General features: G+C 30.2%; 1 protein-coding gene across 3 annotated transcripts in view; it reads left to right on the top strand.

Moving 5' to 3' along the window:
- The window catches only part of LOC129959133 (microtubule-associated protein 9-like), a 36,675-nt gene that overhangs the window by 13,172 nt on the left and 8,589 nt on the right, over nucleotides 1-14,914 (top strand). For all 3 annotated transcript variants that reach the window (XM_056071957.1, XM_056071956.1, XM_056071958.1), the window contains exon 6: nucleotides 12,634-12,795. In XM_056071957.1, the coding sequence (XP_055927932.1) occupies nucleotides 12,634-12,795 (162 nt within the window). The remainder of the gene's footprint in view (nucleotides 1-12,633; nucleotides 12,796-14,914) is intronic.

The following is a 14,914-nucleotide window of genomic DNA, read 5'->3' as shown; positions in this document are numbered from 1 at the left end:
ATCACCCCTGATCCAGTACCCCCAGTAGTATTACTCTCGACATGGAGGACTTTGTGACTACGACAGATTTAACGCGCGTCAGCCACCAAGCACGCGGAAACTAATATATAAATATCCTTATTGAATAAACTTCAAATTAAAATACAACTTTTAATCAAGAATACAAATATTATATCTTATTGTAAGATAATGCACTGTTAACAACTAAATATTGCCGAGATTTGACGAGTGATGAAGAGAAAAGAAAGAAGAAGGGGAAAAAAAAAAGCTTTGTTAAAAATTAGTACTACTGATAACTTTCAAATTTCAATATATATATATATATATATAACAGCAGCACAAAATTAAAAAAATTTCAGTAGCACATTAGAATTAAAAATTTAGTATATGTGTGAAGCTACATGCGATCATATACGATCTGGAGTAGAAAATACAATAGCCTTTTAAGTCTTATAGATCTTTCTACAGTAATACACTTAAGGAAGTTTAGTATCAGCAAGAGCTTAATCGTCAGCCGTAAAGTCATTTCTACACACATAACATATGTTATGCAGTTATTCTAACATGGTTTGTTTTGCATAAATGGTAACAAAACATGTGAACTGAAACTTTATGTAAATGCCCTTTTTGTGAAAGGAAATAACTCCCTCTCCACCTTGAAGGGTACAGGAATTTACAACGGAAAATAAACCAACCTATCCTAAAGCTCAGACGATTAATTGCTCTTAAAAATTTAACTCCTTTCAAAACTAATTAAAGTGATCGGTTGGTCTTGATCGAACTTCCGATACGTAAACTTATCGAATTTTCGATACTTCCGATACAAATCGAATTCCGGAACTTATCGAATATTCATTAAATTCTAGTTTTCGATAATAATCAAATTCTTATGACTATCGAGAATCAGTCATGGCAACATTTTACGACTGCATTTCAAAACATTGTTTTGTACGTCAGTAGAAAGTATGTTGGTATTTTCTTAAAAGTTAATCTGCGTGCATTTCTGTAGTATACGCTTTTATATTTTTAAAAATGTATAATTTTCTAGTTTTGTACTTTTAACAAATTCTGTTTTTCAATTTCATTATATATTTTTATTGAAATATTTTATTTTGTATTTAAGTTGCAGATTATTTTTAATTGTGGAACAGTTCATCTTTATTTCATTGCTAAGCAAATTTTGATGCTTATCGAACGTAATCATTTGCTCTGTGCTGATCTGACTTGACGAACTTCCGATAGTTATCAAATTTTCACGGTAATTGAGATTCAATCATATCCGCAACGTACGAATCATATGTACGTCATCAATGTTTTACGACTGGATTTCAAGGCATTGTTTTGTATATCAAGAAAATATAAGTTTTTTTTTTTTTTTTTTTTTAATCCGCATGCTTTTTCTGCTTAAATCTAAAAATGTATAATTTTTTTATACCTTTAAAAAAATGCTTTTTTCCAATTTCATATTATATATTTTTTATTAAGTTGCTTTGTTTCGTATTTAAGATAATATTATTCTTAACGGATAATTATTGATTACTTCGATTTATTTCAGTTTATATGATTGGAATTTGTGTTCATTTTTTAAAAATTTTCATGCAGTTAAAAAATATTTTCTTTTTTCCCCCTTTTTTTATTTACGTTTATATATATATATATATATATATATATATATATATATATATATATATATATATATATATATATATATATATATATATATATATATATATATATATATACAGTATTTTGAATTGATTTAAAAAATCCTGTATTTAATTTATGATTTTTTATATTAAGAAATTTTTTGTGGAATTATTATTATTATTTTTTTTAGATAAAGATTATCTTAGTGGTAATTTTTCAATCATTAACTATTTTTATATAATATTTTTTTTATTTCATTTTCCACCTTCATTTTAAATTTTCATGTTTTATTTTAACTTTCAATTTCTTATTTCATTTTAAATTTCATAATATGGCAAAATGTTGATAGTATAAATTGGAAATAATAGATAAATAATTAGATAGAATTTTAATATTTAGAAACCTAGCGTTTTATTTGAATGTTGGTTTTTTTTGTTTTTTTTTTTTTGTTTCATTGAGTTTATATTAATGATAATATATAATGGCGTATTTTTCTTTATTTTTTTTAGCCATATTGTTTCGTAATTGAACGAAAATTGGAAGACTTTTTTAAAGTTTTTAATGTATTGCATCATTCTTCTGTAAATAAACTCTCACTCCATAACATTTGTTATTTTATCATATTTTACTCATTATTACTATTTTTCATCTCTTTGATTTTTGAAATAGTAAATTTTATGAAAGCCTCTTTAATTTTAATTATTTAATCTACTTATTGCTAAAATTCTAGTGCAGATTTAAATTAAATCTTCCAATAATAGTTTCAAAATAAGAATAGAAATTTATGTAATTCATGTACAGAATTAATTATTAAAGACATTAGACTTAGTTTTAGTTTTCCAAATCAGCAGTAAAAAAGGTAAAATTTTAAAAGTTATTCTGTTATTGAAAAAACGGAATATTATAAATTGTGAAATGCAAATATTGTTTTAACGTTGAAACCCTTTATTGAAGAGGATTTAAAACAATTATTTTCTAATTATTTTTAACGAAAAAAACACGAATATTTTTATTATATAAAACAAAACTTTCTTTTATTTCCAGTCGTCCTGATTAACAAGTATGATAAAAGTATATTTTTATAATAGCATGTATGTTAAAAGATGCTATTTATAATTTATGATAGCAGTAAATAAGTAATGATATCACGATATATCGAGAAATATCGATTTATGTTGGGGTAATATATCGCGATGATGGAGTTTGTCATTGCCCAGCCTTAGCCTATGGATTGGGCAAGGTTGTCCGATACTATGGTTACCTCATTCTCGAGATTTATTCCCTTTGACTTCATTTTGTGACGATATGCCAAAGACAAGATTTACTCCTCAAACATGGAAGATGATCAGAACAGAAGAATTAAAGGTGCAAAAATCATGCAGATAATTTAAAATATTCCACAGTCGATATTAAAAATATATGGATTAAACTTAACTATCGTTTAGGTGTAGATCGAGCTACGAAGGGTATCATTATTGACTTGTGTTTGTCACGTAATGTAATTTTGTATTTTGCAACGTATGTAATGTGTTTTGTTTGTGGCAAAACTTCTGTAATGCAATGTGCGGTCATTATCTTTGTATAATTCTCGTAGTGTTTTTTTATTTGTATATCATTTTACAGTGCAGGCATATATTGAAATTAAATTTCTGATTTTTTAACTATTTCTTTATGGAAAAATTCTAAGCTGTGTAATGCAATTTAGTAAAAACTGCACTTTGGCATCATAAATTTTTGATTATTTATTAAATTTTGCAATGTGTCAAAGATTTTTGGCCTAGCTTACCAGGTTGTTCAAAATAATGGAAAACCCATACAAAAAGAAGAGTTTTGCACCTAATATGGTGCTTGAGCACCGTTGGTAGTTAAAACCCTTGAATCCTCTTTGAAATGGACATGTACAAGTTCTGTATGATATTAAGTGTGATATTGTACCATTCCTCATGCAGAAACTGCTCTAACTCTAGGACAGACTGAAGTGGAAGATAACGGGATCTTGCCCTTTCAACCAAAACAGACAACAGGGGCTATATGATCTTCAAGTTCGGTGATTGAGCAGGCTACGGAAGGTTTGTAACTGAGTCCTCATGTTCCCGAAACCATAATTGAGCAGTTCGACTACGGTGAATTGGGGAATTATCATCTCCCGATGGAAACAATGTCTGTGCGGTAGAATGCAGTTGGTCGGCAAAAATAGTGACCTGTCTATGTAAGGTGACAAGAATAACTACTCCAATCTACGGGATGAGGCCCCAAACCATTACTGAACCTCCACCATGCTTAATTGTAGGAAGGAGTCATCCTGAGTTTTAGACTTCAGCTTGGGTTCTCCACACATAAACCCTTTCCGTGATGGGGAATAGGGAGAAATTAGATTCATCGGAAAACAAGACATGTTTCCATTAATTTGCAGTCCTGGTTTTATGGTCCTTGCACGATTGTACTCGCAATTCCCGATTTACATCTGCCACAAGGAGTTTTGCAATCGCAGCCAAATATTTTATTTATGTAATTTCCTTCTATAATGGGCTCTGTAGATGTTAATTCAGCTCAGTATTCTATTTTGCTGCTGTGTTCTTCCTTCTAGGTCACAATCCTCCTTAAGGGTGCCGTATACACGCCACTTACAATTTTCAAACGTAATTTTATCCCATGGAGAAAATATTGCGGTCTTTTTTCGTTTGCTATTGCGGTTTCTTTTTTATAAAGTCAACTGCAATCGGTAGAAGGAATAAAAATACAGGGAAGTAATCAAACTACCAAAGGAATTTTTTTCTCGGACATCTCAAAGTGTTTTTTAATATTTATTAAAAGTTCACAAAATTTCAACTTTACTATTTAAACCATTTTAGAAAAAATTCCATCATAAATAAAATGAAAACAGCAAATGAGAAACATCCGTTTTGGTATCTTCTTTCCAATGCATATTTAAATTTTTTTTAAAAATGTGTAAAAGCAATATTTCAGGCCTATAATTGGAAAAATAATTTGCACTACCCCCCCCCCCCCAATGCTCCTTTAACTCCTCCCATTCGCGGAGGAATACACTATAAACCCTCCCTTTACCCTCTGATTGATTGTGGCTTTCATTATCTGGTCTTCACTACATCTTAAAATCTTCCCCTCAGCATTATTTTCTTTCTGGCTTTCGGTTGTTTGTTTTATTTTATTTATTTTGTTTACCATCGCAGCTGTGGTCATCCGCGCCTTCACAATCCACATTTGTTTTAGCGAATACTACCACACCCGTAGAAACAAATTTAGTAAACTTTTGTAAAATGCTGTTTATTCGTAAATCCAAATTTTGCATATTTAGCTGCATCTCCAGAAGGGCTAATTGGTGATGATGGAATTGTAAAAGTAAAATGCACTGTTTCCTGTAAATATATTACTCCAGGTGAGGCAATCAAAGCTAAAAAATTTCCATTTTGTAAATTAAATAAAGATGGAAAAACAACCATAAATAAAAATCACAAATATTATTTTCAAGTGCAGGGCCAGCTGCATATAACACAAAAAAGGTTTTGTTTATTTTCAAAGTGGATGGAGAAGAAGAAGAAAATAGAAAAAAATATTTCGTAATCCAATATTTTGGCAAAAAAAAAAAAAAAAAAAAAAAAAAAATGAGATTCTTTTATTTTGACTATTTATTACCAGAACAGCTATTCTAGATCTATAAAAATTCGGGATCCTTCTGCGATTGTAGAGGCCTAAAGGAGAGAGAGAGAGAGAGAGAGAGAAATGAGAAAACACAATAAGAATGTTTCCGTAGCTTTTTTTTCCTCTGGATATTTTTATAACTGTTTATATATATATATATAATTCAGAAATCGGTATTTTTTTTTTGTAAAAATTTTATTTATTTGATCTTGCATTTATGAGATCTTGTACATACATTTATCCTATTCATATATCTTGCAATTAATAATTATTATTTCTATTATTAATAGGAAAGTAAGATTGTTTTCATCAGAAAAAATAATTAGCGGGATTAAATTCATTTAAAGAGGAGTAAGATATAAGATAATCTATATCCTCTTTTATTTACTAATATTTGAATATTCTCATGTTTCTGAATAAGTTTTCTTCAAAATCGTTATTATCTGTACTCATAAAAGGAAAAAAATGTGTGTGTGTGTATGTATATTACAATAGTTGATTAAGTAATATCTTTATTAAGAAACTAGCCGCCTTTGGCGACCAGCCGGTTCGCCAGTATAAATGATCTCTAAAATTTCCAATTAAATATTTTATGTAACTTGGTCTCTTAATAGCTTTTTCTGCAAAATATTTTTAAACTTCAGATTTTGATAGTTATATAATTCAGTCGTACTATTATGCAAGCCTTAGACAGTTCTGTTCATTGTATTGCTTATATATTATACATTGTATTACTTATATATATTATATTATACTTAATAATATATATATTGTAAAAGATCATAGGAATCTTTTCCTCCATTTACTTTTTAGAAAATATATTTCAAATTTTTTTCGCTTCATACAGACATTTGCTGAAATTTACACTCTTATATATTTAATTTGCAATAATAGTTGATTCATTTTTTAATTTGAACTTCTGTCAATGTGATGGCAATACGTTGATAAACGCTAATTTTTTCCCATTAAAGTGCTCGTGCAGATTAAATTTTATTTTTATTTTGTGCGAAATATATTGTGGAAAATATGGTTAAGATATTTCTTTAATAACTCGTTAAAAATCGAAACTTAATTTGGTGTCATTAAAAAGATAATTTTTTGAGCTTTATCTTGATGCAAAAATCAATTTTCTGCTGTAATATTTTTGAAAGTTACAGCGTTGTAATTTCTATAAAGTGTATTCATTTTTAAATCTTGTTACTCTTTAATGTAATAAATTATTGAATGTATAAGGAGCAATGTTAGTGAAATTAATTAATATTAGATAAGAATATTATCTGTAAAGCGCATAAACAATACTGTATGAGAAATGTTTTGTATTAGTTGAAGTTTAAACACTTTCGTTTTTCAAAATCCCATTTTAGTTGAGATTACGGAAAATTAAAGAGATGCATTGCAGAAAACGCGGAACGGTATAAGGTTTTTTGAACAGTAGTAAATGTTGCATGTCTAATAGAATTTGAAGTTAAATATACTCTTGTGAGTAAGCGATCAAGAACAAGCTAAGTAAATTTTAGCAACCATAAATCTGGATTATAAAAATTAACTAAAACTAAGTTGGTCACTGCTTTCATAAAACCTTTTTCTTATATGACAAAGAAATAATGCTTTTTAATATCTATCGACTAAATAATATGTAACATATTTTGATTGAAGTAGAATGCAGGTTCGAAACAGTGAAGAGACCTGGTATTTTTAATTTCGTTTTATTCTATTCCGAGTGGCAGGCATTATATACAAGAAAACGCAACGCGGCACACACAGGAGAAGAAAAGGGGAAAAAGGGACGAAAAGACGACGACTTGCCTTATATAACATAGGATTTCCGGCCACGCGCCGAGGGAATGACCTTTGACACCTGTTCAAGGGTACCGAAGTATCACTCTCATGTGAAACGTAGTTCTTGATGGCGCATTATTTTTGCAAAGGGATTAATTAAACTGAAAGTGGAATTGGATCACGAAATAAGAGAATATTTTAGAATGAAGTTAGGAAGGGCTAAATTAAGGTAAAGTTTTGGAAATTAATTTGGATTAAATTAAGAGTTTAAAATATCATTATATATATATATATATATATATATATATATATATATTAATGTCTCTCTCTCTCTATATATATATATAACAATATATTTTATAAAGGTTTGCAGTCAGTTTACTCTTTTCTTTGTTAAATATAGGTGACCATATTTTACATATTGTGAAATATTGAAAAAAAAAAAATTCTTCAAAAATTAGATTTATTAAATTTTTTTTTCTGACTACTTTTTATATCTTAGATGAATTTTCAATCTGAAATATTTCAGAAATACTGAATCCTAGCTAAGTAGATAAATGGTGCCACTGGCAAAATCCAATAAATAATTAAAACAAAATAAATTGAGAAATAATCACTCAATTAATGGTTTAAAAATTTGAAAAATCAGGAGACATTTAATTTAATATATGCATTTACAATTTAATTCATTATTTTTTCTTCCAATTTATGCACATTATCATATTAAGTTGGCTATATTCCACGTTTAGAAAAGCAGAGGAATAGAATTCGTCCTAACATTATTTTCAAATTAATTATATTTATTTTTTCTTTTTAATTTGTTACAAATGAGTCATGTAATTACAATTTAGGATATTCTCTTTTCTGGGAAAATCAGGCAGAAATTAGGAACGTCCCAGCGACACATAAACACCAGGTCATTTTACACATATCAAATACGTAGCAAGAGTTGAAAAATTCAACTTAATTTTGTTCGGCTTCTTTCTCAATTAAACCTATTGAGTATTTTTAAATAAATAATTTACTTATAAAATTCCAAAAAAATCAGGGACATTTTATTAAAATTAGCTGTTATTCGCTAAAACTATTGAGAGAAAGGATTGAACCCATTCTTTGGAGATGAATCCGAGGTTTTACAATTTCATAGGCACATAGACCTTGCCCGATCCTCCTGGATTGAAAAATTAATAAGAATAATTATTGTTAAAAATTAAAGTTGTGTCAAACGAAAAACTATAAATACTGAATTATTCTCTTACTCCTTCTAAATTACAAGATTCTCTAATATTAATTAACAGAATTATGAAGAGTAATTAAATGTTCAAAAATCGAAGTGCTTCAATAATTAATCAGTTGTATGTTCTAAGTGTCCTTCTAATATTTACGCTGCGCTCAGTACGATTTTCTGCGCAAGCAGGGAAAATCTAAAATATCTAACTGAAAGAGTATCTTTTCTAAACAAGTATGGATGGCTCATTAACCTCACCCCACCCCTCTCGTGTGTTCGAACTAAAAGCAGTGTCGGTTTTTTCGAAAGACTTCTTCAAAGAGTAAGGGAAAGTTTTATTATGGGTAATTCGGCTGGTCGTATGTCCTGAATGTCACTCTCCCTTACAGCAATATCTCCAGGGTACTATTAATTCTTTTCTTGTTGGGTGTTATTCGGCTTGTCAATCAAACCTTTTAAGCCTCTTCCTTCAATAATTTGGTCAACGCTTTATACCCCCCGTCACTAGGAGGCACTTTCATCGCCATCGGGTTTCTTTCTCTGTATATGGCACTCTTAATGTCCTGATATCTCTCGCAGTGAGTTTCGTTTTTCTTCCACTGTTCGTTCTAGAAAATGTTGCTTTTCCATGTTCGTTGTATGCTGTCATGACTTTCGACGCGGTGCTTATTGATTCCCCCAACAGCTGTGGTTACCAATGCACCAATCACACGGGCTCCCAATATCTGCTCTTTTTGGATCTCTGACAAGTCTCTCATTTTAGCTTCACTCGAAACGAAATTAAGCAGACAATGATGTACAATACATTCGCACACACCTTTGAGATTATAAGCAACAACATAATACAAAAACTGGTAGTTACGTATTTAATTTAGTCCTATACTATCACAAATGAAAGTCACTATTTCCAGCAAGGCTTTTCCATTTCTTTGGGCAACCCTTGTATATACATTTGGCCAAATTAATTTTAAAGGTGTTCTCGAAACAATTTTAAATTTCTTCCTAATGAGTACACTTTCTCAAAACATGAATGCATTTTATGTTTTGTTTTAATAATCTCCTCCCTTTTGTAAAAGGGAAAAAAGCGATTATTACTTTTAGTCTCTTTCTACAAATATTGTAGCCGTTGTATTATTATTTTTATGTGTCGAACTGAAATTATTAATTTTACTGTTGAATGAGCCAACTTCATTATATATCAACAAAAGAATCTTGAAATCATTGATAATTTTTACAAAGTTCTCTTGTATTTTATGGTTTGATTATATTTTTAGAATATCCATAGCGTTTTCGAATTATTTTCAAAGTTTTTTTTTTTTTTTCATAAAATGCATGATATATGCAAGATTGTGTATTTGTCTGCTATACAAATCCAGTGTTTCTAGTTTTGAATCATCAAATATAATTGTGTTCTAAGCTGAAGTTAGTAAGAAAAAGAAATCAAGGCTCTTTTATGCGTGTTTATAACTCCTATATTTGTTCTCCAAGGAAATGAACATTTTCATTTACACAATAGGGTTGTAGTGCATATAAGCCAGTTAACAGCTCTTCTACCCGAGCAATTGTTTTGGTATAATGGTTTAGTTACTGGACTTCAAATCACAAGGTCCCAGGCTCTATCCTCACTCATCCCAATCGCAACAGGGTGAAAAATTTAAGCAACCGTTCTGATTTTCTTGTAATTCTGTAAAAAGTAAACTGGAAGTAATGAAATTTATTCTTCAGAGGCTCAATGTATTATTAAAAGGTTAATTAAAAATTTTTTTAAAAAAAATGTTTATTTCGAAAAAAAAAAAAGCTTATAGGACAAAGGAGAAAAAGGTTTTATTGACAAAATGGCTGCAATACAACATTTTGTCTGGACGAGAAAGAGAATAAACAAGCAAGCAACTAAAGAATAATTTGAGTAACTTATCCTTTAATAAGAGACTTGGCCTTCTCTAACGGCAATGATCGTGACATCATCTGTTCATACTCAAAACAATATTATTAGTCAATTCTTGAGTATAAGTGCCCATTTTTCAGTGAGTATCTGTGTCATTTTCCTGTTGGTTTCTGGTGCATACGATTGTCCCAAAAGCTTCCAAGCATTTTCAGTGAAATTTAATTCAGGGAAGAACGCTGCTCAGTCCATGCGACGATATCTCTAATTTCTAGAAGTTTTTGAGCAGTAAGAGATCTATAGTCGTGCATTATCGTCCGTAAATACAAAGTTTAGATCTATGGCACTTTGGAACAGACGTATGTGGAGGAGGATAACTTCATAGCAATAAAGGTCTCCAGTCACTGAACCTCTGTTGAAAATGTGGATCTCCGTTCTTCCATTCATCATTATGCCTCACCACACAAAGCATAACAGGGCCGCTTCAACGACATTTTCCCCTAATGTTATTGGGATGAAAACGTGTTAGTACTTTTCTCCATATCAAATGTGAAATTAAAAACGATTCTCATCGGTAGAGAGGATATGATCCCATTGAAGAAATGTCCAGTTCTTGTATTTATTACACTTTTCTAAACGGTACCGTCGATGGTCTAATGTCCATGATGTACTGCGTTCTGCCGCCGGGCGAATAAGTTACTTTTCTGCAGTCGTTTGGTTGCAATAAACGGAAGCATCTATTGTCTAGTTGCCATATGCAGTTTCTGACCAGTGTTGCAACCTGTCTGGTTTCGATTACTTTTCGCCACCACGGCAATTATCTGTCTTTTGTTGCCGTTTCTCCCGACCGTCTACCACGAACTTTACTGCTGTACTTGCACTTTAGAAAACTTTACAAGCACTTGAAACAGCAGCTTTGTTTATTCGAAATTCTTCAGAAACACTCTTAAATTACGACCCTTTCCCAGTTTTCGATTATTCTTCCTGTGTCCTGAAGGTATCTTGTAGCCATTTTGAACTTAAGTGCACCGAATGTCTGGGAATGCAACTTTCCTCTTCAAGTCGGCTTCCACTGCGCGTGCCCTCTCGTCACCTGTAAAGTTATGTACCTGATATTTATAAATACATCACCTTTGTGCTAAGTTGATTTTTTCTTTTAATTATCGCTAATAGCCTCTTCTACAATTTTATATCTGTAGGATGAAAAACTTTTATTTTTTGAGTTTTGCTCACTAGTGTAAATTAACACTCTCTAATGAATTACCATAAAATGAAATAGGATATTTAAAATCCCAGTCAATAGTGTGCTGAATTTGTAAGAGGTGAAGATCCATCTTTTAAGATGCTTTGTTGCTGGTTTGGTATGCTAGACTTACTGTCTTTTTGTTTAGGAAGCATTGAATTTTAAGTACTATTTTACTGTATTGCAATTAATAATATAGATATCTTTTTGAAGTAAGTTGTTCGGACTAGAGGATGAAGTTTTAAAGTTCCTAAAGAAAAATAGTGAATTAAAGTTTAGTATTTTTTCTCTGTATTTCTAAAATTTAATGTCTAATATTTCCCACTCTGAGTTGCATTTTAGAAATATAAATGCATCTTTGGATTTATAAAATATTGTAATTCCATCCACACATTTGAATTCAATATATTACCAAATAATAAAAGTTTAAATTTTTATTAAAAATAGAAATAAAAAATGAAAAAGATGAAACTATAATAAATTCATAGCGATGGGGTAGCATATCAAGAGTAAGAAGAAAGGCAGTTTTTATTTTGCTATTCATTCTGTTAGTTTTTTCTCTCTTACTATTGCCTTATGGATTGAATAATTAATTCCATAATATATTGAGCTCCTTGCCGTATGACCGTTTTTTGAAACAGTAAATGGGCTGTAAGGAATTGAGAATGCGGTATAATTGAGAGATATAACTTCAAATTGCTCAAGAGACATTTTTTAGCTTTTATCTAAAAGGAAACGAGAAAAATGCTGATATTGGTGATTTATACTCATGATGGCATTTTATTTCAATTGGGTTCCATAAATATGATATTAATCATCAATTGTTCTTTAGAAAATATTTGTAATAAAGCTTAATAAAGTGAAATGCAGACTGGCGATTCCTTTACTACGCAGTCTTTTATAATCTGGATTGACTGTGCACCCAATCTGATGGACAAAGAAATTCAATCTTAGCAACTGTTATTTATGTGTTGTTTACAATTTCAGAGCGTTTAGAATTCTCAAGTATAATTAATTGAATCAGAGCAGGAGAACATATGTTGTTTGTTTTTGAATTGCTTACAGTATATAATTTTTCTTTGAATATAATTGTTTTATGTTTGCATGTTTAAAACAAATTTTTTATTTATTTCTTATGCAAAATTCTTTATTTTGAGAAATGTCAATTAGCGATTCCTTCGCTATTATTTGTAGGTATCTAACAGACAAACTACTACAAATAGTGCTTACTCCACATGGAAAAAATCCAAAATTGAAGCTCAGAAAAAAGCAAAAAGAGATAAATCAAACTTCAGTCAAAATTTTCCCAATATGCACCGGGAAAACACAAAGAATTCAAAGGAAGAAATTGAAATGGTACGTATCTAATTTTTAAAGCTACTTCTCCCCCCCCCTTAATAGTGTTAAAACAGTAAAGTTTTCTTGTATTATATATGCTATGTTCAATTTATTTTTCAATTAAAGTTGTTTCGAAAAATTTCTGTAGCCCTATTTCAATTTATTTCCTAATAAAATTAAGAATGAGACGAATAATAGTTTGTTACTTCCAGCTCATTAAAATTTCACAATCCATTCTTAATATATAGGATAGTTTGAAAAATTCAGCTTACAACCTGTTAGAGGCGTTAAAAAACATAAAAATAAATATGAATTATTATAGGAATGACTGATGAAGGAACTGCTAAAGGATATGCGAAACTGCAGAAAATATGAAGCCAGTAATGAGTGGAAACTCTATTAGATAATGACTGACTGAAATTAGATAGATTCTTGAGTGCCAATGCTTGTGCACTTCTATTTACTATGGGGATTTTTGTTTAACCTGAGAGGAGAAGACTTGAGAAAAAAAAATGCTTTTATCACATTTGATTTGGTTATAGAACCGAATGAGGTGGTAATGGTGCGTGGATGAATTAAAAAAAAGTAGCTGTAATGGGATGAAGAGATTAAAAAAGCAGGTGAATGAAAATTCACTTTAGATTTCTAGAGCGTTAAGGAGGTTTGAGAGTCAAAGACCATTTGGTAGTGACGTAAAGAAATTTTTATTTGCTATCGCAGTGAGCGAAATAGGAGTTGCATATATGCAGGTTATTCTGACCAGTGATTTTAAGTTGAACTTCAAATACCTCATCCTATATATTGAATTTAATATGTGCATGTTAATAGAATTATAAGGAAATTTGCTTTATTACTTTTTTAAAGGAAAGCCGTATTAGACAATGCCTTACATTTGGAGAGTGGGTGGTGCATGTATCCGATTTCTTAGTAGCTGTTCATCGTTTTTACCATTATAGATATGTGTGCTTCAGAGCAGCATTGCATTGATTGGCAAAACCGTTTAAAAATTCCTGATCTTTTGTAAACATTTTCAGTCACGAATGAAAATTCTTTCAATGAAGTCGATTGTAGAAATTATGTCTATCTCATAGACATGGATTTGAAGGTTACTTACTGAAGAACTCCAGGGCAGATAAACTGAGCAGTTGCGTTATCATGAGACAGGTCTACCATGTGCAATCCATCAAGTCCTAAATATTCTGTTCAAACAATAACATGTAGCATTGTCTAAATGAGCTGATACTTTTTTGAATGGTGAACAAACACAGAAAGAATATTCCTTTCTGAGCAAATGACAAGCATTATGTATGTTCTATCTGTTTATGTCTGTTCTAGTCATATACTTCATATGCAAAAAACACGTTGCCAGTGTCTAGCGATTGTGCAATAGTGCAGTTGGACAATATCTTCACCCTGATTTGGGGCACCTTTTTTTCCATGTTTTGTGTTTTCTACTTTCCATAATAGTTTATAAGTTGAATTTTGATTCACGATGTATATTTATTAGATCCTATTTTGGATAAACCAGAAGCCATTATATTATAAAAATGCTCTTTCTTTTTTTAAATGGTATTCATACACTTGGAGAAAATGTTTTTTCTCCTAAGGGAAAGCAAGATAGTATTATGCGATATTTCTGGTGTTGAATTGAATTGCAATATTGGCTGTTGAATATGTAAAAAAAATATTAGCTGTATGAATATTAAAAAAAAAATCTTCAAAATATAAGTGATTAAAATTATGAATGCTATGTTCCACATTTATTCTTTTATCTTGTACAATTTCTCACACTCTTGCTTGCATGACAGTGGCATAACTTTTTAAAAGAACGGTAAAAAGTTATCTACAACCATCATTCAGTTAAAAATAAAGTAATTTTTATTAAATAATTATTAATAAAAATTGATTAAATAGGGTGTAATTCAAGTTATATTGAGACCAATACTTGTGGTACATGTTAAATCTACTGCTGTGTGTCAAACATTCTGACATCAATTTTGCAAAGTAGTCTGAAGGATGAAGTGTTGGATCATGTGTTATCATTCAGATTATGAATTCTGCTCCAAAACAGACTTTAAAACAGAGTGTAATTTCAAAATGGAATGTTAGTCTAGAAAATCCAGTTGAATATAGTAGA

Source organism: Argiope bruennichi, chromosome X1, assembly GCF_947563725.1.
Source record: "Argiope bruennichi chromosome X1, qqArgBrue1.1, whole genome shotgun sequence".
NCBI classification, from domain to species: domain Eukaryota; kingdom Metazoa; phylum Arthropoda; class Arachnida; order Araneae; family Araneidae; genus Argiope; species Argiope bruennichi.
Note: the sequence above shows the minus strand (reverse complement) of the source record. Positions and strands in the feature narration are given on the sequence as shown.